At 42.1% G+C, this 24254-nt stretch overlaps 1 protein-coding gene across 4 annotated transcripts in view; it reads left to right on the top strand.

Moving 5' to 3' along the window:
* The window catches only part of Esrrg (estrogen related receptor gamma), a 210826-nt gene that overhangs the window by 42799 nt on the left and 143773 nt on the right, over nucleotides 1-24254 (top strand). Inside the window, exon 2 of one of the 4 annotated variants that reach the window (XM_027418726.2) lies at nucleotides 1320-1735. In XM_027418726.2, coding sequence (XP_027274527.1) covers nucleotides 1320-1735 — 416 coding nt within the window. Of the gene's footprint in view, nucleotides 1-1319; nucleotides 1736-24254 lie in introns of those variants that run through there. The other 3 variants (XM_035445624.1, XM_035445622.1, XM_035445623.1) reach the window with 3 other exon arrangements.

Below are 24254 nucleotides of genomic sequence, written 5' to 3'. Positions count from 1 at the left end.
AGATTTATAGTGAGAGTGATAATTGCATCCATTCTGTTATACTGTGACTACTCCCCCAAATTCTAGAGAATGACCATCACACAGTGGGATCCCCATAAATCAACTTTCCACTGGGAAGCAATTATCTAAGTCCCTTTCTCAACTGTCACCTCTTCAGAGTGGCTACCGGGGTTCTCAGAGGCTTGCCTAAGAGGGGTTTTAGACTGTGGCGAGGCAGAAAGCCAAGAGAACCAATTACATCTTTGCATCTAATTACCTTTATAGAAATCTACCCACTTATGGGGCCGACAGAGAGAGAGGGTGATGTGTTTCCTCTAGGTTAGAGAAATAGTTTGTCAGGTTAGGCACTTCATCCCAGAACCTTTAATAAGGTGTGATGTTAAGGGGGATTCAAGGAGAGAGCCATCGTAAATCTCATTTTTCTAAAATGATGAGATACTTACCCATGCCACAGCACAGGGTGTCTCAGATTGCCTGACTCATAGGTACTGTAGAATTGAAGCAGAACTTTTTAGAGTCATCTTTCAACAGTTCTTTTTCCCTTTCCCTCTCCCTGAGGCATGCAGGCATGTGTATACATGTGTGTGTGTGTGTTCTCACACGCGCGCACGAGTACACACACACACACACACACACACACACACACACACACACACACACACACACACACACACACACAGGCTCACACATGGACAGATTATTTGCTGATCAGTGTTGTCAGTCTTTCATTAAGTTTTGTGAAAGTGGTGAGATGGTACCCTGCAAACCATCGTTATGGAGCCTGTGACTATCTGTGCTGGCTGCAAGAGAAAAGTTGGATTCTGTTTGTGATAAAAAGAATACAGCATCAGGATGTAGAGTGGAACATTGAGGGGAGATAAATGTAATTTGAGGGACGACAGGGACTTTGCAAATCACCACAGCTCTGTTGATAAATTTAGAATCTGGAGAGCCGGGGGTAGCATTGACTGGTTCTTCAAGAGAAAGATAAAATAAAAGCAACTGGACCCTTTAGAGCGTTTGTTTATGGCCTATCTGGGAGCTTTGATGTAACCCTGTCAGGCCCTTATGCTGATTACCTTCTTGTAGAACAAGAGGTATTGACTGGAGAGTGAATGATGGGTAGTCCCAGCCCTTAGGAAGCATTCTTAAAGAGCAATGCCTTTGACATCCCACATCTGCTCTCCTCCTCCTTCCCCCTTCCTTTATCCTCCACTCTCTGCTGTGTCTCTGTGTCTACATCTTTGGGACTGTTTAACATTCTCTCTCTCTCTCTCTCTCTCTCTCTCTCTCTCTCTCTCTCTCTCCTTCATTCTCAGGCTTCTCTGCAGAATGTCAAACAAAGATCGACACATTGATTCCAGCTGTTCGTCCTTCATCAAGACGGAACCCTCCAGCCCAGCCTCCCTGACGGACAGCGTCAACCACCACAGCCCTGGTGGTTCTTCCGACGCCAGTGGGAGTTACAGTTCAACCATGAATGGCCATCAGAACGGACTGGACTCGCCACCTCTCTACCCCTCTGCTCCTATCCTGGGAGGTAGCGGGCCTGTCAGGAAACTCTATGATGACTGCTCCAGCACCATCGTTGAGGATCCCCAGACGAAGTGTGAATACATGCTCAACTCCATGCCTAAGAGACTGTGCTTAGTGTGCGGCGACATTGCCTCTGGCTACCACTATGGGGTTGCATCATGTGAAGCCTGCAAGGCTTTCTTCAAGAGGACGATTCAAGGTGAGTGCCTATCCCACCCAACTCTATTTCTTTTCTCTGACACTGATTCTCCTACTTCCTACCATGCACACCAACAGTACTATGTTGGGTAGGAAACACCAATACATGGATGATCTATGCAATTAATCCTCTCCAGGTATACACCACACTCCTTCCTGTTTCACTGTGGCAATGATAATGAAGGCGTTTCAGAGAGCATGGTAGGTCTGCAAAACAACTGAGCGGTGGACACTAGGTTCACAGTGCTATTCATCACCTTGCTTTTCTCGTGGATTTAAGGAAGCATTGAGTATTTACACCAGTGTTTCTGTACCATGTTTGTATATTAAAATCCCTTGGCAGTCTCACTAACATGTGGATTACTATGTTCTTGCTACAGAATTTCTGGTTCATTAGACCTGTGGTATTGCCTGAGAATTTACATCCCTGCAAAATCACCAAGGATGCTGATCCTGGTAGTCCAAAGGTCTCAGTTTGAGAACTGACACTCTAGACATATTTATCATGAACTCAATGTCGTTTCCTTGTAGCTGAGTATATGTTTCCCATGTTTATGAATGAATTTATATAAAAATTATACCAAGGAAATTGCAATTAACTGTAAAACGTATCTCTAAACAAGTGCCAGTGACATATACAAATCTCTAGATTTGCAAATCTCTGGATTTAGAAATAATATGATTATTTTCTAAGTAAAATGTAGAATGATTGAAACTTGTACCTACTCTTTTAAACTAGTCATTTACAAATATAGAACGCAGTGCGCGCGCGCGCGTGCGCACACACACACACACACACACACACACACACACCTACACATACACACACTGTTCTGGAAGAAAATTAGTTTTTACTTTTTTGATCACTCATGGTATATAGATGTGTGCTTACAGGAGTTCACACACACATAGGGGGTAGATAGGTAAAGATAGAAAAATAGGTATAACATATAGAAGATAGATGATACATAGATAGACAGATGGACGGACTGACAGACAGACAGACAGACAGACAGAGGTAGGTTCTGTTATGATAAATCTTTCCACCACCCGCTTGAGTTCTGCTCGCTGCATTAAGGCCCCAAATAATACACAGAGACTTGTATTAGGTACAAATGCTGCTTGGCCAATGACTAGGATTCTCATCTGTTAGCTCAGTCTTAATTATCATAAATCTATATATTTTATAAGACTTATCTTATTTAGGATGCCTTCCATTAGCATCCCATCCAGGGATCACATGGTGACTCTGGAGGAAGCGAGAAGGGGCCACTTCCTTCTTGCCCTTGCTTAAATATGAGTCTCCCTGCCATGTCACTTCCTGTGGATCACCACTTCTTTACTACATTTCCCAGAATCCTCCTTGACTCCTAGTCCCACCTAACTTGCTGCCTCATTGGCCAAATAGTACTTTATTTATCACCCAATAAGACAAACACATACACAGAAGCACTTCCCCCATCAGGTAGGCAGACAGGCAGTCAGACAAATAGATAGTATGTTTATGTTGGGATTGAACTCTGGACCTTCTTGTGTACACTTTGCCACTGAACCATACTCCAGATCCTAATATATGAATGTTCAACAGCCAGTCATATGCACAAAGTCTAACTTTTGATATATCTATACTTCCCAACCTTCTCTGATTATTTGGAACTTCCTGGAAATAGTGTTCTTAAATATTTCTTGCAGAGCCAGAATCCCTAAGTTCTGTATTAATTTGTCTTGGATATGGCCAGGGCCAAGGGGTACTTTGTCAACTTCCTTGGTGATCCCTAAAGTGAGTCAAGGTGATAGTCAGTGAACTATGCTGTGTTAATGTGACAGTGGTCCTCAGAGTGTGATGCCTGGGCCAGAACTGTCAGCATCACCAAAAAATGTGTTAGCAATGCAAACCCTAGGACTCCTTCTAGGCTAAGTCAATGAGAGCCTCTAAAACGAGTTTGACAAATTCAACTCCGCAATCCTCTAAGTGCTGAGGCTGGAGAATGCTACCCTGAATCACACTGACGCTGATTTACCAATGACATCCTACCAGGCCTCTGAAGGCCCTTTCTAGAACATAATAAAATTAGGTTATTGAGAACCTCAAGGGCCGTGATACGCTGTTTTTTAAGTTATAAAAGAGATATTTAGTAGATTTAGTAGAAGGTGATTCTAGAGCCTCTTTCATGCATGTGGGTTTGGGTCCTTGGGATGGAACCCAAGCCTTGTGCATGCTAAATGCAGGCTCTCTCTCTGTGTCTGAGAACACAGGATTCACTGAAAGCACCCAAATATGGCACCGAGTGTAAACTCGTTTCCAGACTCGTAGTTACCATGTCTGAAATTCTAGGTTCAATCCTAGCAGTGAAACATAAAAAAAAAAAAAAAAATACACTGTTCAAGACATCAAAGCTCTTACATTAATAGCATGGATATTTCTACAGGCTCTTGTGGTTTGAAGTGAAATACACATCAATTTTCATGTAGCATATTTGTAAATTCATTAAATACTAACAGACACATCTTCCCATTTTCTGGGTCAGAAGACCATGTTTTATTATTTTTTTAAATCTACCAACTCTTGGATCTTTTTTTAAACACCCATAGATAGTTGGTACAATGCTTAAGGACAGATGAAATGCAAGGTCTTGAAGATGTGGCTTAGTGACCTAGCATGGATTTAGCATGGACAAGTCCCTGGGTTCAATTCCTTTAACTACCACCAGTAACAACAATGAAATATGTGAGAGTATTCATTGAGGCATTTGGATGAAGTATATCTTCATCCTATTCACTGATAGTGCAAAATTTAAGGGCAAAAGCACCTCAAATCTTGGGTTTGTTTTCGAATCCACTGGCCAATATTTCTATAATCCCAGGATTACAGAGTATGTAAAATTCAAATTGTTAGTAGTCTTTGTTAAATTTATATAACCTTTGCCCTGGCATGAAGATAAACATTTTGGGATGAAGGAACAAATGCACTGTAGGCTGATACAAGCCATGGTCTCTCACAGTAAAGCCAGTACCGTATACCAACAAAGATTTCCAGAGCCAGCATGATCCCGGCCGGCAGTGTGCTGGCTGGAGTTTCATCTTCTCAACATCTTTTGCAAATCCTGTTCCTCAAGCTCTTGGGTTGAGATGACTTCTTCCTCTACAAGTCTCTTGCTTTGTGGGGGCACTAACTACTTAGAGTAGTGGAGAAGGTTTAAGTCTATTCTTGGTATGCTTTGTTGAGACATAATATGTCAGAGGAAAAAATACTAATAGTGGTTTTTTGTTTTGTTTTGTTTTGCTTTGTTTTTTCAGATTATTACTTTGATGTGAACAAAATAGTTACTGGCTGAGCAGCCACTGGCATACAGCCACCAGTGTTCTGGGTGTGATTATCTTTTAGGATGTCGGCCGTTACCCAAAGCTCAGCAGAGCAAGTCACGGGGTGATTCTTGGCGTAGTTGCAGAGTGCTGGGTTTTCCTCCACACTGGAGAGAGTGAGCTTCAAGGATTTTGAGCAGGAGACAGAGATGTCACTGTCCCGATTAGCACTCTGGTCTTGCCCACCTGGCTGGCCTTGGAGCTGGCAGCTGGGCCACACTCTGTAAGGCTACCCTGCTAGCCTCGTCTGCAGGGTTCACACTGTGCTGTTCACTTAGCCCCTAAAAGGCAGTGAGGCAAATAAAGGGATTAAATTGTGAAAGTATAATGTAATAATTAGGGCGGTAATTGTAAGGAAGATTGGAACGGACCCACCTTTCTGTGGCCAAACAGTGGTGACTGAACTCCAAAGACATTGAAAGTGGCCCTTGTGTATTGAAGCCTTGTGTGTTTGTGTTCCTATGAGGAAGGGACAGAGGCGGATTCTTGGGACTCAGGGCAGCATCTAAGCAAATTATCATTGACAGGTAGTAGTGTTTGCCCACCTCCCTGTGAACTCTTCAGGGATGAGCACAGATTACATAACTCCCCTTGAGAACCAGGCCTGCCTACTTCTGTCTCACAGCCCCGATGGCCAGAACCTTATGTAAGTGTGACTTCTGCCTCACTGGGGGTCTGGTTTTGGTCTCTGACTTCTCAAGGGACATGTGTATCCAAAGGCTAATCTGTGAGCAGGAGTGCCTCTTAAGAATCTTTCTTCTCACTACAATGACTTATTTGGTAGATTTATTTGATCACTGATGTGTAAAAAATGAGTTTAAAAGAATGGACAACAATGTAGCCCAACTCTAAAATTGAAAATAAAACCAATTAAAAATCTTGAAAATAAAGACATATTTTTTAAAAGTTGTAGAAAAAACAATGGAGGCAGGAGGCTGGAAATCTGATGTCAGCCTGCCTTACATAGTAAGAACACCTTAAAGAAACAACAGAAAGAGCAAAAACAAGGACCAAATAATTCTTAAATTTGGAACCAAACTTATATCCAGGCAAGCTTTGACAAAAATATTGAGAATGGTTCTTTCAAAGCTGACTATGGTATTTTCCTCTTGAAAAGGCAATTAATTATGGATTTCATTGAATGCCAATTAGAAAGGCCTATTTTATTTACTAATTTTTTCCAAGGAACTACTGGATAAGATCAGAAGTGGGAAAGATGCAAGGTTGTTTACTATGGAGGTCTTTTTGCTTGGTTTTGTGGGGAGCTGGAGAGGCAACCCAGGCTTTGACTGTAGTCTCCACTTGGCCACACCCCCAGCCATTAAGATACTCAGAAAGGACTTGCAAGGGCTTTGACTTTCCTGTCAAATGTAAACCTAACAACTGATAGGATTGCAGTGGCTGCCATGTTTCCATTGTTATTCATTTGGGAGGTATGATGCCATTACTCTTGGTTTTGTTGTTTTATAACTCTACTTTTGGTTGTAATTCATATATAAATGGGGAAGGTTTTTGTTTTTCCTTTTCCTTGTCCCTAGCAATTTTCTATGGACTTTTTAAAAAAAAATAAATAAAACATACACAAAAGAAATCAATACATTTAACAGAAAACACTTGGTTGCTAAAGTTTTTATTCCAATATTAGAATAAAGAGAATTGGTCTTAGACACAAATCCTCCCTCCATTTCAAAACAGGAAATTATATGTTTAAGAATATAGGACTTGAAATGGACAGTGCTTGTTGGTCAAGTGGTAGAAAGTTTAGTTAGCATATGTAAGGCCCTAGCAATGTAAGCTCATTTTCTGTCAACACACACACACACACACACACACACACACACACACACACAAAACAAAAACATGGTAAAAAATTAAATAAAGACACAGAATCTCGGAACTTGCATTAAACATTGAGTTCCCTACTGAGAATGTGGTACCTGCTTGAAACCTCGAAGCCCCAGGAAGCTGAAATGACAGATGGGGTTTGAGGTGCTAGCTTGGACTACATAGTGACATCCTGTTAGAAAAAAAAAAAAAAAAAAAAAAAAAAAGGGCTGAGAATGTAGCTCAGGGGCAGTGTGCTTCTCTGGCATGCATGGTCCTGCCTTTTTTCTTTCATGCAAACTACACACATGCACAAAACAGTTTCCATGTGGGATTTAAGGGTTGCAAAGAGGAGAGAGCACACTATTGGGATGGATTTTAATTTGAACTGGGGCTCAAGAAAGTACTTTCAACTTGCAGATTTCTAAAACAGCTTTAAAAGTTCAAGGAAACAGTGAAACAAATATAGACCACACACCCTAAGTCATACTTACTGTCCCAAGGTCCTTAATCTCTGCCTGGTCCAGTACTTGTCAAAATGTTCTGACCACACCATCAACAACCAAAGAAGTGACATCCCATATGTGTAAATACGTTAAAGTCATATGCCAAGATTTACTGCTGAATAAAAGTGTCCGATGTTCTTATAGGACCAAACACACTTGCAGTGCCCAGGAGATCCATTCTGCACATTTCATTTGGGAACTCCAGGAGGCTTTGTGTCTCAAAGTAGTAGCAGAAGATGTGTCCAACTGTGGCTGACAGCTCAACCTCTTTCCCTTCCCACCTCCGTCCCACTCTTGCTCTGTTCATGTGTTGAAAGCCTTGCTCAATATTCCCAAGCCCACTAACCCCCTCCAAACATCTTCCCCAGGCCCCCTCACAGATCTCAGAACGGTACACACCAGCCATGGCACGTAGTTCCGGCCCACCTCCAGAAGACGGACTTAGCAGAGAGCTTGCTCAGAATTTGGCTGAGCTTGTGCCATCTAGTCAGGCAAATTGAGGCTCACAGGCACTCAGGATCTGGGCTATAGAACAAAGTTGTTCCATGTTGTCTCTTTTATACCTTCAGGCTCCATATAAGGTCATTCTTCAGGGTTTTAAGGCCTCAGATACAAAGTGTGTTGATAGAATCCCAACGTACACCCTAACAGTGCAGGTTTGACACTGGCCTGAGGGCTTGTGTTGAAAAGGAATGGCACGTAGGCTGGTGGCCCTGTGTCTGGTGCTGCCAATGGCTTCTGAACTGTGAATTATTTTTTGCAACTCTTTGTGGAAGCAGGCCTTATGGTCCTGGAGGGTCTTGGAGAAATTCCCAATTGTAATCTTTGACCAGGCCATTTACAGCAGTAGAGAAAATAAGAATCACATACTTCAAGGGCACATCGTATGAGCCCCCAAAGAGATGTATAAAAACATCTCCTACTTAAATAGTTCATAGGGAAAAAAATCATTATAGAACTTTATAGTAAGCGTCAACTTAAAAGCTCAACTATGTTTCATAATTAAAAATCTAAAATAATACAGGAATGTCTGAGAGTTTACTTGATGAATCTCTGTGATTATCAGCTTGGAGGCAGAATTGAAGGCAGAACCAATATTTTCAAAAGAATTGCTCTCTGTAATTCATTCTCTTTAACTTAGAACTTGAACTAGTTTTTGTGGTAAGTTTAATTGGCTCTTCCGCTTTTCTTTTCATTTGATGCTAATTATGGCTAATCTGTTTTGAAATGCATTAATGTTGCAAATTCTAAGTTACAGATGTGATCTCATGCCTCCATTATCCCTGGCTGTGTATTTCATAGGAAGAGTATTGCTGCCATTCCCTGTGGGTGGGGAGATAACATGTGAAGGACTGTCCTGAAGACAGGGCCTTTCACTTCTGTGTTTTGATTTAGAGAGTCAGCAGGTAGGGGTGCATTTCCCCAGGATTGTCCAGACTCTCCAGGAAGCTGTTCTGTTGCTTGGATGGTTGAAGGTCATTGGTCAGCAGACTTACACTGGAATGGACCAGGCAGCAGACCCTAACCTGCTTAGGATATTAGCTAACCGAGAGTGTGTGGGCAGCACACCTTCTCTGTCCTTCACTGACTGCTTTATTTTATTTCTTGAGCTGTTTAAAAATCAAAAAGTGCTCCTAACTTGGGGCTTAAGGACACAAGGGCAGGGCCCCATTGGACTTCCTGGCCATAGTAGGCTAAATTCTGTCTAGACCCACGCACTCTGCTGGCAACTATGTAGGCATATTGAGCAATCGGTGCACACTGCAGGATTCCTAGGCAGCTGGTATATGTGTCCTTTATTTAAGTGGGCGTTCAAATTTTAAGTAAGTTCATCTTGATAGTTTCTTTTAAATTGCCACCCCAGCTTTGTGAATATTTTTACTTTCTTAAGAATCAGAGTTTTTGCCAGGCAGTGGTGGCACACACTTTAATCCCAGCATTCTGGAGGCAGAGGCAGATGGATCTTTGTGACTTTGAGGCCAGCCTGGTCTACAGAATGAGTTCCAAGACAGGCTCCAAAACTACACAGAGAAACCTTGTCTCAAAAAAAAAAAAGAAAAAAATCAGAATTTTTGAGTATCTTTCCTGTTTATGTTTTTGTTTTCTTACTAATTTAGCCCAGTGTGGACTATTCACCTGTGAATGTCATGATACATGTGTCTGTGTACATATGTGTATCTGTGTATGTATGTGTGTGCATGTATACATGTCCATGTGTGCATTTATGTTCATATGTATACATAAATATATGTGTGTGCATATATATACATGCATGTGTGTACATATATATGTGCATGCATATATCTGTGTATATATGGACATGTGTGTTTTTATAAACAGGTATATATATACCCGTGTGTGTGTGTGTGTGTGTGTGTGTGTGTGTGTGTGTGTGTGTGTGTGCATATACTCATGTATATATGCATGGCTACATGTACACACATGTGTGATAGTATAGCTTCACATATATGAGTATAGTTCCATGTAAACATGTGTATGTATATTAGCTAGTGAACAGTAAGACAAAACCATTGCAAATTAAGATAAAGTAATTAATTATTGACTTAGAATGTTGGCTTTTTGGATTACATAAAGCCAAAGTGATTACTCTCAGAGATTAGATTGCCTGTGCCATCTTCCCACTGTGTAGCCGAGGCTGGCCTCCAACTCTCAGTTCTCCTGTCCAGCCTCCAGAGCATCAGGATTATAATAGCACTACCTACTGAATGTGTGCAGTCTTTGATCTGGGACTGGAAAACATGAACTCAGTGACCCTCACTACATTTTTGCCTCTCTGCTTTTAGGGGAGAAACTTCCCACTACAACAGCAAGAACATTTAGTATTATTTCTGTGAGTATTTTAGGAATAGGGAGCACCCACTGTGTTTTTGAAAGCCCCTTGAATGTGCATGTTATTTTGATGTCTGGATTTTAAAGTGTCTGTTCCACTTGGGAGTCAGTAGGTAAGAATTCAGCTATGTTTGAGGCATGAGGGATTCAGAGAAGAAATTCTAACACTCGGCAGTGAAACATTTTCTGGTTTATTGCCTTCTGTGGTGTTGAGTATTGACCCCAAGGGTCTTGGCCATTCAAGGCAAATGTTGTTGAATGAGCTACACTACTGGCTGTAACAAAACATTTAATACCACATTTAAATGCCCAACTGAACTCACCTTCAAATCAAGCAACAGAATTAACTTTTTCAGTAATATGTGTGCAAAGTGTCTGGTCCTAAGTCCCACGATTGTGCCCCTTCAAAGTGCTTGGAAAGAAATGGGAACATATCATAATGTTATATAACATGTTATTATTATTATTATTTTATTTTTAACATATCTTAGGGGCAGAGTGTATATAGTTGAGTGGTAGGACATTCCCTGAAATACACAAAGTCCCACCTTCTGTCACCAGCACTACAATGAACCATTATGGCAAGGGCTGTGGGGATATGACTCAGTTGCATTCCTGAGGTCCTGGGTCCCATCGCACCATATAAAATCCAGGCATGGTGGAACATGCATGGAATCCCAGTACTCTGAAGGTGGAGACAAGAGGATCAGAAGTTCCTCATCTATGCAGTGATTACCAGGCCAATTGGGATAGGTCAGAAAATGTCTCCAAAATAAAAATACTGTACTGTAATTGCAATGACACAATTGCAATAGCTTTAACTGAAAACAAAAAGTACTAAGCCTTTTAGTCATCTCTAAAAATTCAGACTTTGTATTTTTAAATGAAACTCTAATATGGGTAAATGAATTAGTGTCCTTGAAATAGGACCTATGTTATAGGATCTAGAAAAATAAAGATATAATTAATAATAAATTATCTTTACATATATATATATGTATATGTATGTATGTATGTATGTATGTTCTGGGAATCAAACCCAGGTCCTCAGTAAGCCCAGCAAGTGTTCTTAACCATTGAACCGTCCCTCCGGCCCCTGGCTCATCATGCAATCACAATTTACATCTCTCTCATTCATTCTTGTAAACCTCTGTTTAACTAAATCTCTGATTAGAAGCTCAGGTCAAGTCCTGGGACTAGAGAGTGCAGGAGGTGTGCTTTCTCCCCTAGAAGTCATCTCAATGTTGTCTCCTCACACACCCCTGCTTCTGAGGCACTCTCTCACTGGAAGAAAGCCATCCGGCTGCCTTTTTTATTCCAAAGATTTTCCTGGGACTTCTGCTTCTTTAGCCTGGTACAGTCTACTGCTTGAACACGCTTGAGCACTAAGAAGTTTGAGTTGCTTCTTCCAAGTCTCAGGGACTTTGTGGGACAGTTCAGTTCAATGTCTGGCTGTTTTGCAAAGTAGAATGCTTTCCCTGGTGTTGGGATTTCTCAGGAAGTGGAGTGTATCTGATATTTTGCCTACAGTTCTCTGGCCTTTTCCTCAGCACCTGGCAGGATAATCAACATTAACTGTTGACTGATGAAGAGACTGGAGGCTACTCTTTGATTACAAGATAAACTCAAACAAAAGAACTAGTGCCTTTGTTGACATGGTGATAGCTTTTCTTCTCCCTTGACTAGAAGCCAAGTCTTTTAAGCATGGGAAATCCTTAGTTTCCTTGAGACAAAGTTTCACACCTAGCCTTGTTTTGGTCTTGGAGAAGTCCTCCTGTCTCAACTCTCAGCGTTCTGAGAGGTTTACAGGCACACTATTTCAAGAAGTTTTGTTGTTTTCTGAGACAAAGATTTGCTGTGTAGCCTTGAACTTGCAGTGATATCTTTGTCTGCATTTTACCATACCTGATTAGTCATGACAAGTTAGATCTCATTAGGAACAGCCTCCACACACAATTAAATGCTGTAGGGTAAGCTGGTATGAATAAAACTTTATGCTTTGTGGCTTTGAAAAATGCTTGTTTTTTATACAATGGGACAATTCTCTTCCTTCAACAAAGGCAAAATTAGTCATAGATAAATGGAGTTGGAATAGATTCGAATGTCCACCTGAAGGACCTGGTGACACACAAAGAAGTCATGAAATCATGAGATTGGGGCTCCAGAAAGCCTGTTGGTCTGTGTGACTTTCTGATGATTAATGAAGAAGATGTGGGTTAATATGAGTCTTCAGGCTCAGAAAAAAGCAAACACACTCTGTTAAAAGTCAAAGTGCAGGGAAGCTGGTATGACTCAGTGGTAGAGTCCTTGACTGAGTTCTGTCCTGAGAACGGTCAATCAACGGGTTAATCAATTAATCAATCAATAGGAAACAGACAAATTTTGAGGCACAGGGCAGGTTGTTTTCTCTTCATGATGAAGTTCAAAGTCATGGTACAGTTTTCTGATTTACTTAATCAACTTAGCATCTTAGGAATTAATGGTTATTAATTGCCCTCTTATGAACTGAATTAATCCACGTTCAGCCATTATCATGGGAAAGCACAAATCCTGGTCACTGATGATCAATTCCCATGTTCTAGAAATTTCACCTAAAACAAAATTCAATAAGCGTTTCTGGTGAAGAATTTTGGTACTTACAGCTGAGGTACATTCATGTACATTTGTGTATTTGGTGCTGGACATTGAAGCCATGCCTTTGCATACTCATGTTCTCCCATGGAGTCCATCCACAATCTCTAAGAATATAATCAGTAAATTTGATGGTAAAGCTTAACTTTATTATGGTAAAACAAAAACATAAATTTGGAACCTTAGCCACTTGTGTTGACTGTATTCATATGGCTAAGTAGCAGATTTTTACAGTTTAATCTTGTGACCCTCACACTCTGTGGCCTTGACATAGCTCCATTTGTCCTCCTGCCAGCAGGCCTGGGTACACTCAGCTTTCTGTTTCTTTGAGTGTACATACACAGACACAGAACACAGGCAGAGCCAATAGCCAGGGGGACCATGCACTATTTTTCTTCATGTGCCAAGGAATGGAACACAGGACCTTGTAGTTGGTAGGCAAGTGTTCCACGCCCAAGCTAAATCCCAATCCACAGTGTTTGTCTTTTGTGTTCATTTTAATACCCTCAAGGTCCATCTGTGACATGTGGTATGTTCTATCATTTCCTTTAGAAAAATGGGTAATATTCCATTATGTACTTGTAGCTTTTTTTTTCTTAAGAATCCATTCATCTCTTGATGGTCACTTAAAATGTTTCTATCTTCTGGCTACTAAAGTAATGAGTATGCCATTGGGTACCTAGCTACACAAGATGCCATTTTCTGATCCGAAGGCTAGACCAGAAGATCCAAATGTTGAGTACCTACCTGGACTCCATAGCTTCTTCAAAGTGACCCTGGGAAAGTTTCCACTTCCTGTGTCAAGATGGAGGACATAGCTTAGCTATAGATCACCTGACATATGTAAGACTCAGTTCAATCCCAGCCTCACCCGTCCCAGAATGCACTTGCAATCTTTGTGAATATGTATCAAGGAATGGGATGACTAACTCAGGTGTAACTATCTTTTTGTAGTTTTTGAGGAAATCTTCACTGTCTTCCACAACACTTTGCCAACCCCCATTTTCACTAACACACTACTTGTCCTTTCTTTTTCTTAGATTTTATTGGATTTCCTAATAGCTTTGAGGTGACTGTTTTTGAAGAATTTTACATTTGCCCAAATTTAAAGGTTTTTGTTGTTGTTGTTTGTTTGTTTTTTATCTTTTACCTCTTTGGATTTATTCACAGGTAATTACATAAACAGACAGTCTATATATTTTTCTATGTTCTATACATGTTTTATAGCAGTTATTGATGGAGTCTTCACTGCTATGGAATAGTAATAAGTCACAGGTGGTTTTGCATTGCCCAACATGGTTGCCAGGAGCCTAATCAGTTCCCCTGCAAGAGGAGAATGTGTCCACCCCAATACTGAATATATTAGTTTTATCATGTCCCCATGTTGTTTTAATGCATCTCAGAACCTTAATTCTTTAGCATCCCAGGATAGTAGGGTTTACCATTTCTAGATACAATGACCAAAGCATTCGGTCCCAGGAGAATCAGAACCCACAGCTGTGACACTGTCTTGCACATGTTAAAGGACTTTAAAGCATCGGGTAATTTTAGGCTCTATTTTTCTGGAGAGATTGTGGTCCGTGAACAATTTTTTTCCCATTAAGTTGTTAAAATAAAATGAAAGTAGGGAATTAAGACTAGTACAAAAGTTATGATTAGATAATATTAAGGGTCTTTAGAAAGGAGACAGTCAGGCTTAAGGCTTAAAAATACCTACTGTTTTATCACTCGTTTTCAGAAATCCCTTAAGTTTAAAGCTGGAGGGCTCAGCGCTGCCGTATCACCACCTGGTTTCCTGTCTCTGACCCCTGAGGACTCAGCTGCTGCCCTTTATTTCCACACATGGCTCGGCTGGTCCCAGACTGACCATACCAATGTGTGTCCTCATGTTCTGTGTGTCATGGGTCCCTTCCTTTGCTCTCACAGGAAAGGCTGGTTTTGCTCTCAGTTTGCTTGGTAGTATTCTGTAGCCCAGGCTAGAGTGGAACTTGGAGCAATCTCTTAGCCTCAGACTCTCCAGAGCTGAGATTACAGGGATGAGGGACCAGACCTGGCTGTCCATGGCATTCTGTTTGTTGGTTGGTATGTATTTACTTGTTGGTATTTATATATTTATTGGTGTGTGTGTGTGTGTGTGTGTGTGTGTGTGTGTGTGTGTGTCTGTCTGTCTGTCTGTCTGTCTGTCTGTCTCTGTGTCTGTCTGTCTGTCTGTCTGTCTGTCTGTCTGTCTCTCTCCCTCTCTGTGTGTGTGTCTCTCTCTTTCTCTCTCTCTGTGTCTGTCTCTCTGTGTCCCCCCCTGCCTTGTGTGTATGTGTGTGTGTGTCTGCCTGTCTGTCTCTCTTTCTCCCTCTCTCTATCTCTCTGTGTGTGTATATGTGTGTGTGTGTCTCTGTGTGTGTTTGTCTCTGTGTCTGTCTGTCTGTCTGTCTGTCTGTCTGTCTGTCTCTCTGTCTCCCTCTCTCTCTTTCTCTCTCTCTCTCTGTGTCTGTCTCTCTGTGTCCCCCCCCCCGTGTGTGTGTGTGTGTGTGTGTGTGTGTGTGTGTGTGTGTGTGTGTGTGCCCATAAGGCACAGTGCATGTATAGAGGACAGTAGACAACTTTTAGGAGTCATTTCTCTCAAACCTGTGGGTTTCTAAGGATGGAACTCAGGTCATCAGGCTTGGCAGCAAGCACCTCCCCCCTGAGAATTCTAGGTGGCTGACTCCCAGGCTTTGGTGTGAGAATGTCAGTCTACTCATAGAAACTTCGAAACCACAGCACTGGGCAGCTCAGAATTGGTGTTTTGTCTCTTTCTTGTTTTGTAATAATGAATATAATTCAGAAGGAGGAGAACTTTCAATTCTTATTACAAAAGAAAACTGTTCCATTCTGTGATATCAAGTCCGGTCTTACGTTTGTTTGGTTTATCTAGAAAGGTGTGGACATAATCACATTTTAATGTATTTCTGTGAAGATGTCCCTCAGGAATACTCCTGCGGCCCAGGCTGATCTTGAACCCAGAGTGTGGCCGAAGGATGACCTCTGACTTACACCTCCCTGATTTTACACAGTGCTAGCATGGCACCCGGGCTAAGTAAGCATTCTGTAGACTGAGCTACACCCTCAGCCTGTGCTTTGATTCCGAGCAACCCTTCCCAGTGAATAAGATCATGTCCCACACTCTGACCTGATGACTACTCCAGTCCAGAGAGCACTGAGAGACATGAGAACACACCGCATATGCAGCAGGGGGCCACTTCCGGTGCCTTTGTCCTCTTCTGTTACTGAACCTGGAGGTTGCTGATGGATGAGACACTCCTGTGCCCACCTCTCCAGCCCTGGGAGTACAGGAAGTTGCCTCCATGCCTGGCTTTTAAAAAGTGAATGCTGAGAATGCAAATTTAGTACCTCATGCTTGCACGGCAAGCTCTTTAACCACTGGCCCATCTCCCAAGTCCATCTTTTCTTTTAAACTTATGTGTTTTAGAAGACTTTAGAAGACAGCTATGTAGACTTTCTTACATCTTGCCAGAAGAGAAAAGATGTTGTTGGATATGGAACACAGCAAATCTGCAGTTATTGACAGCTCTGGTATGACATCTTCCTTGTGGTAGTCATGAGCCTTTTATGAGGACTTCTGTGAATTTATCCTTAGCCTTATAGAAATAAAACTGAGGTGTGGGTTAGTGGGAGATCACTGAGAGAGTGCTTGCCTTGCAAATATAAAGCCCTGGGTTGTTTCATCATTTTGATTTTTTGAGATAGGATATCACTGCATAGCCCAGGCTAGACTAAAACTCAAGATCCCTCCCCCCCCCCCCCCAGTCTCCCCAAAGTGCTAGAGTACTAGGTGTGTGCACCACACGTATCTGCAACAAATACATTTTGGTAGACATTTATCATACCCCCAAAATATATTTTAGAACATGCCCTGGTGATCATGGAGTCCTTTCTTTCCCTTTGGGAACAATAGCATTATAGCATTATTCTGGGATCTTCAAAATGCTTTGTGTACAACATGACACCAGTTGCTCTGGTGACTTGCTCTGTTTGGTTTCTGTGGAATTAAACTGGACACAGACCATAGAGGCACTGAGACTAGATGAAGGATTTCTTCCTGAGGTGTTGAGAGATTCCACTCTCCTAAAAGCAACCCTATCCTACCCCACAGCTGCCCTGCTCCCACAAGGCTGACAACAGCAAAAGACAGTGCCAAGATCCACCCTCATCCTCTCATTCCTGGGCTTGTGTCAGGCTTCCAAAGGCCCTTTCTGTCCAACAATGGTAGCAACAAGAGCTACAAAAAGAAACTGCTCAGAGGACAAGGCATGCACAATGCCTTTTTCTACTTTAAATGACAGTCAGCAATAGGTTTTGAAAGATTAGAGTTAAGCAGAATTGCCTTGTACTTAGAGTGCAGGCTTTGGAGCCAAGCTTTCTGGGTTCAAAACCTGCCTCTGGCACTTGTGATTCCGGTGTGTCACCTCGTCTCCTGGGCTTAAAGCTCCCAATAGCACTGTAGGGGTTCCTGTGTGCACATTCAAGGGTAGCTGGCACCCCTGGTGTATGTGGTTACAGTCCTTTGTGTTGGCACCTGAATTTTCAGCGGCACCTTTAGAAATCACTGGGGCAGATGTCAGGATATTTTGTAAAGGGGACAAATCAGTGTACAGCCATCCCTCTGTGGACTGCTGAAGGACAGGGCTGAAACAACTGGAGAGTAGCATCTCTTTGAAGACAACTTATGAGCAATGTGCTCAGCTTGAGACCTCATTAGTAAGTATCTAATCTTCTAAAACTTTACCCTTTGTGTTCTCTTTTCTAAATGCTATACCTACATGTACATTTTAAACATATGTTCATACATGTAGACATGTATAGGCTAGGTTCCACATAACAGAGAACATAGGGTTTCTTTACTTTCTTAACACAAACTTTCCTTTTTTCTTTTTTTTTTTTGTGTGTGACCAATTGGGTAGTAAACTCTAAAATGGGACAGGAAAGAACAGAATCCCTAAAAAGTGATGGATAACATAGCTATTATGGGATATTCCTTGAAGCCTGATTACATAGGAGAATGAGGCAAAAGGTTCACTAGGCCAAGGTCAACCTGGACAACATATTATGACGCTGTCTTGAAAAAAAAATAATAGTGAGTGTTCCCTATGGTCTGTTGACTTCACTGCACAGCCCTAGAATTTCTGTGTCCTAAAGGAATACACAGCTTGGACTGAAGGGCAGTTCCCAGACACAGAGTCAAGCTGTGTGAATGCAGGGAAAAGCTCCCTGAAAGGTGAGCATCAGGTAAGGTCGTCAGCATCAGGACCATTAACTCCATGTTGGGAGCCCCAGGAGAACAGCGGAGAAGATACAATTACAGAGGATGTGGTGGGGGGTGGGGTGAGAGAGAAAGATGCTCCCTGGAGCCCCTAGACCTCCACAAAGGTGGTGGACATTGGGGTCTGGAGCAGGGGTGAGAGTTTTGAAGACCTTCTATCACAGTGATAGCCAGGTCATGTTCAATGACAATCACTGGCCTGGGATCTGTGAGTGGACAGGGAGGTTCACAAGGAGGTATGGCTCATATGCCTGAGATTCACTTCATAGATGATCTTAGCAATGACTTGATCCTCTGTCTTTACATTCAAGCACTCCCTGTCTCCTCCTTAGTGGCTATATCAGCTGTAGAGTTGTTAGCAAGACAACAATGTTCTTCACACGTCTCCAAGGGGTGATATTCCTTCATTTTCACATCTTTGCATGAATTTGTAGAAAGTTTGGTTACAGTTTTTGTGTTTTGTTGTTGTTTAGTTTTTAATGATAGGCTCTCACTGTATAGCCCTGGCTGTTTGCTACTCACTTGCTTAGATCCTCCGGCCTCTGCCTCCTGAACTACAGGAATGTATCACTACAACAACTTGAGAGTGAGTTTTACGTCATTCTCAAACTCAGAGTCAGGTCTTCAAGTGGAGACAGACAATAAGCCATGCGATTAAGGCTTTATTCATATAATTCCTAACAGACACAAAACAGTGTGGTTCTTTGTAATTGAGAAAACTGAGAAGTCTGTGTTTACATTCACACAGAGATACACCACGCAACTGGAATGCAAAGCTAAACCTACTGTTTTCTCAACCTCTTTGTTTCCCTCTCTTGTCTCCTCCTCTACCCTCACTCATTATTGTCACATTCTTTCCTAAAGCACAGGCTAGTTAAAATGCTAATGGTGGCTTTCCAAAGGTCATACATGATTCTTCCAGTTTCCCTGTAATCACAATACCTTGCACCCAGTTAATATTAAAGAGTTACTGCAGAAAGGAATAATCATTCAGGGAAATTGAGGTAGGATGTATCTTATTTAAACTGGAAAAAAAATCAAGGCCAAATAATTTGCTCTTGTTTTATGGCATGTTATTCCTGACAGTAATTTCTCATTCTATAGAAAGGATAGAGGGCTACCTCTTTTGCTTTTTGTTTGTTTTAGACAATCTCTTGTAGCCCAGGCTGACCTTGAACTCAACTCCCCATGTGGCAGAGGATGCCTTGAGTTTCTTATCTTCCTGTGTCTGCCTTCAAGGTCCCTGACTTACTGGCATGTGTCACCCTGCCTGACTAAGCCGGGCCTGAGTTTGGAACCCAGGGCCTCATGCATACCAGGTTAGCATTTTCCCATTAAGCCTTATCCTTGTCCTCTCTGACTCAGCCAATCACCTGTCACTTTGTAGTCTCCTTTCTGTAAGGCATATTTCATTCCATTCAGGAATTAGGCCTGTGCTTCATGCTCAGAACTCAGCAGTGTGTGCCATGAGGCCATTATGACCCTTACTCTACAGTTCAAATCCTGACGACCTATGGGGGGGGGGGAGACACGCAGGGTGTGGCAGCCTGTGACCCTAGTGATGGGGAAGGAGGGGACAGAGAAAGAAGAGGGAAGAGGGAACACACATCAGGAGAGTCCCTGGGGCTTGCTGGCTAGCCAGCCTAGCCGAAAAGAACAAGTGAGACTTAGGTGCAGTGAGAGACCCTGTCTCAAAGAAACACAGTGGGGAGTGATAAAAGAAAGCAACGACTCATCCTCCTTTGTGCACCCCACACATCTGTGCCCATAGGCGAGTGCTCCCCCAAACTGCCATGTGTCATGATGTAATTATGACATTTGAAAAGTTACAGACAGGTAACAAAGAGCTCATATTGTCTGATCTCAGCTACAGATAGTGGTGGTGGTGTTTTCTATTTAATGGAGGACAAACAGAAAACAGCTAGGAACAAAAAGAAAATTAAAAGCAAGAAGTGAAGGAAAAAAGAAAGTCCTGTTGGGTTAAAAATGAAAGCAAAACAAAAACAAACAAACAAACAAACTTGAATATTACATCACAAAGGGTTTTTTTTTTTTGGTCCCTTTTCTTTTTCTATGATTTAGGGTATTTAAAAACAAAACTCCTACAGATGATTGCCTCACACTTTTGATGCCCTATAATTGGGTACCAAAGCGAAGCCCATTGTTTTAAAATCACTTAATATTGAGGAACAATTGTCTAAATCCCACTTGTAGTGTCCTGCAGCCATTTGGTTTTGTTAATAAAATTAAAACAAGTAGGGTGAACAGAGTGTAGCTTTGGAATTGACTTTATCATGATGATGTGAGGATGACTGAAGAAAGAGCTAACTTAGGATGGCTGCCCTGTGGGAGGGTTGTGAACCAGAGTAAAGACTTGACATGTATTTTTATTTTGAGATGCCATGCTAATTTCCATCATTCAGCCCATTCACTGCCAAAATGTAAAAGTCCATTAAGTGACTGAAAGGAATCTACAAATTATCCACTGGCACTCTAGGCTGGAGCTCTGCACACACCCTGTTATTCCACCCGCCAGAAGCTGTAAGATTGTATTAAGCAGTAAGTGAGAAAATTATATTGCCTGCAAACTAATTGCACAAAAGACTCCGAAATAAGTACCCAGAGCCCAGGACGTTGCAAAGACCTGCCAGATGATATTATAAATTGCGCTATCAGTCTGGTCAGTCTGGTTTTAAGAGCCCCCCTCCCCACCCCTGCTTCCATGTGGATCCCACTCTTCTACAGCATAGCACACTTGCCCAACTAGTGACAAAACCTGGAAAATTCCAGCGCTTGAGTTAGGAGCTGCCCAGCTCAGTCCCTAGTGCCATCTAACAAATGTGCCCCAGAAAATCATGAGCTATAATCTATGAAAACTCTTTGTCTTCAACAAGACTGCTGGGCTGGGGAACAGTACTTTCTCCTGTCCCCTGGCTGTTTTTATCCAGGATAAATGGTCAAGGTACCCAAACACATTGGAGACTGAAAACATTTTATTACTATTATTTATTTATTTATTTTTGTCTAGTTTCTACTTTTAGTGACTTGGAGGAAAACAAGTGTCCCATAGAGAGGCTGTGTGTGGTCCAGTGGGAAGAAAGTCTTTGAACCATGACCAAAGTGTCTGCTGCATTGTTATCCAGGTGCCTGGGGTGGCCCATTTCAAATAGAAAACTCCTCCTTTCTCTTGACTCCTAAAAGCAACAGGCAAGGTATTTGAAGGGTACAGTATCTGAGCCTGTAACATGGATCAAAGACGGTGGCAGCTGGGTGCCCACAGACAACCACAGTGCTTCCTTCTAGCAATAACTTATTCAGAGAGTGATGCTGATTTGTCTTCACAAATATAAACCAGAGTTACTTAGTGAGATCAAGGTTATCATCTTCATGTATTAAGACTTCCCGAAGACAGAAGGTTCAAGAGGATACTTAATCCATTGTAAACAACCTAACTTCTATCCACCTAAATTGGATATATACTGAAAAAAATAACATATATTATGAATGATATATGCACGTAGAACTGTTTTGTGAAAAAAGAGTACTTTTAATAAAGGATCCTTGTATCCCAGGCTGACCTTGAACCTCTGATTCTCTTGCCTCCACCTCTAGGTCTCAAGCTTGGTTTTTGAGTGGTGGTGGAGTTGCACCCAGGATCTTCCTACTGAGCTGCACTCCAGTCACCACTGAGGGGCCGTTATTATAAAGACGGCTTTGTATTTCCTGTGGCTTTGTGAAGTCTCCTTTACACCAGTGTCATTACTGACCCATCTTTTTCAAAGCATAGCTTAGCTCAGACATTTTTTCCCTGAGTGAAGAAGTAATTGACATTCCTAAGCATAATCTCTGTGAACATAGGAGCATGTGTATGTGGTGGGCACATACATGTCTACACATTCCCACAGAGGACAGAGGTCAGCCTTGGGAATCGCTCTTCAGACACTTGTCCACTTCTTTTGAGACAAGCTTATTCACTGACCTGTGGCTTGCCAATTAGGCCAGACTGACTGGTCAGTGAGCTTCAGAGATCTGCCCGTCTCTGCCTCTCCAGTTCTGGGGTTACAAGCATAGGCTACCACCACCAACCTTGCCTCCCTCTCCTCCTGAGTCACCACAGCCCTTGGTTGGAGATGTTCATACTTCCTGAGAATTGGCTCCTGTCCTCCACTGTCTTCCTGTCTAGTGGGTGGCATGCATATGCAAAGGGCTAGCAAAATACGACCTGTCTGTATTAGATGACAGTATCCCACAAGATAGGCATCCCCAGAAGTCATTTCTTTCTGGAATGGTCTGAGAAGTTTTCATAAATGATTGGACTGGAATTGGAGTTGAACACTGAGTCTTGGAAATAATTTTAAGAAGAAAATAGGGGCAGAAATAGATCATTCTCAGAGGGGAGTCTTTGAAGGACATGCAGCAAAAAAATGAATAAATCAAATTGGCTGCATCTGGAAGTTCATGTGAGGTAATAATTGTTATATTTCTGGAAAAGTAGATGAGAGTTAGATTGGGAGAGGACCTTGTGTGGCAGTTGGCTAGCTTAGATTTAATTCAGAAGGGCAGCAGTAGTGTGCATGTGTACATATGTGCGCATATATGCACATATGTGTGGTGCTGGGTGTCAAACATAAGACCTTACATATCTTAGAGAAGTGATTTTATTTTATTTATTCTATTAATTATTGCGGGCTCCAAAAGGCCTGGAACTCATGGCAATCCCCATGCCTCATCTTCCTTCCCAAGTGCCGGGATATAGGTGTGTGAACACCAAGCGGAGCTCTTTTATTTAAAATTAGGGCAGAGACATGATCAAGGCAGTCATGGGAAGAGACAGTGCAAAGGTCACCCATCCCAGACTAGAGCAAGCAGAGTGGAGGCCAGTGATCAGGAGGACGGTACAGATCCAGGTGTGAGCCTGCACCTGCCTGACAGAGTCCCTGTTCAAAGTCTCCTGCCATGAAGAATGAGGACATCATCACCCAAGAGGGACTGAGTGACAAACGTGTGTGTTAGTGTGCCATGTGGCAGACATTTGTACCGTTGAAGACATGGGGTGAACACTTACGCCTCAATGGGAATTCGAACCATGTATTACACCACACTAGTTTTAAAGTCGTGAAATGGCCAGCAAAGATTTTTTTTAAAGAATTTTTCCAGTCTTTGTAATTGTTGCTCAGTTCTCTCTAAGAGAGAATATGTTAGTTTCCTTTGAAATAAACATTGAGAAGAATCATAGAGACTATAAGGACCTGGTAGCTGAACACTAAATTACCAGAGAGCAGCCAGGGTGGTAGCTACTCAAGAGGCTGAGGCAGAAAGAGTGCGAGTCTCAGGCTAGCCACGGGGAACTTTGTGACACTGTTTCAAAATAAAATTCAACAGGGCTGGGGATAGCCCAGTGCTAGCCTGTTATACTTTTGCAAGGTCCCAGGTTCTCTTCACTGTACCACACCAAAAACAAACAGAAACAAACAAACAAAATTTAGCGCCATTCTTTTGATACAGAATAGATTTCTGGGGACATTTGAAAGAAACTGCTCAGATTCCAAATCTCTTTATTCTCAGCTTTGACCAAGTCAGTGTTTACTTACCTTAGCATTGCCTGTCTCCATCATCATCATCATCATCACCACTATTATTATTTGTGTGTGTGTGTGTGTGTGTGTGTGTGTGTGTGTGTGTGTGTGTGTGTGTGGTGTCTTTCCACTGTGGTATGCAGTGATGAAACTCAGGTTTTCAAGCCTATACAACTTTTACTGCTGACCTATTTTGCCAGTCCTTTTCCTGAGTAAGGTTTTCCTTTAAAACATGTTTATTAATTAATATGAGGAGAATGGACGCTGGCATTCCTGTGTGAAGAGCAGCAGACAATGATGTGGGATTGGTTCTTCCCTTCTGCCTTCACACGGGTTCTGGGGCTTGAACTCACATGGTTAGCCTGCAGCTCGCACTTTCCCAGATGAACTATCTCGCCAGCCCCTGAGTGATATTTCTGAAGAAGGTGATGGTGAATACTCCTGTTAATGCCG

This window comes from Cricetulus griseus, chromosome 5 (genome assembly GCF_003668045.3).
Source record: "Cricetulus griseus strain 17A/GY chromosome 5, alternate assembly CriGri-PICRH-1.0, whole genome shotgun sequence".
NCBI classification, from domain to species: domain Eukaryota; kingdom Metazoa; phylum Chordata; class Mammalia; order Rodentia; family Cricetidae; genus Cricetulus; species Cricetulus griseus.
The sequence above is the reverse complement of the archived record's forward strand: the minus strand, read 5'-3'. Positions and strand labels throughout refer to the sequence as shown.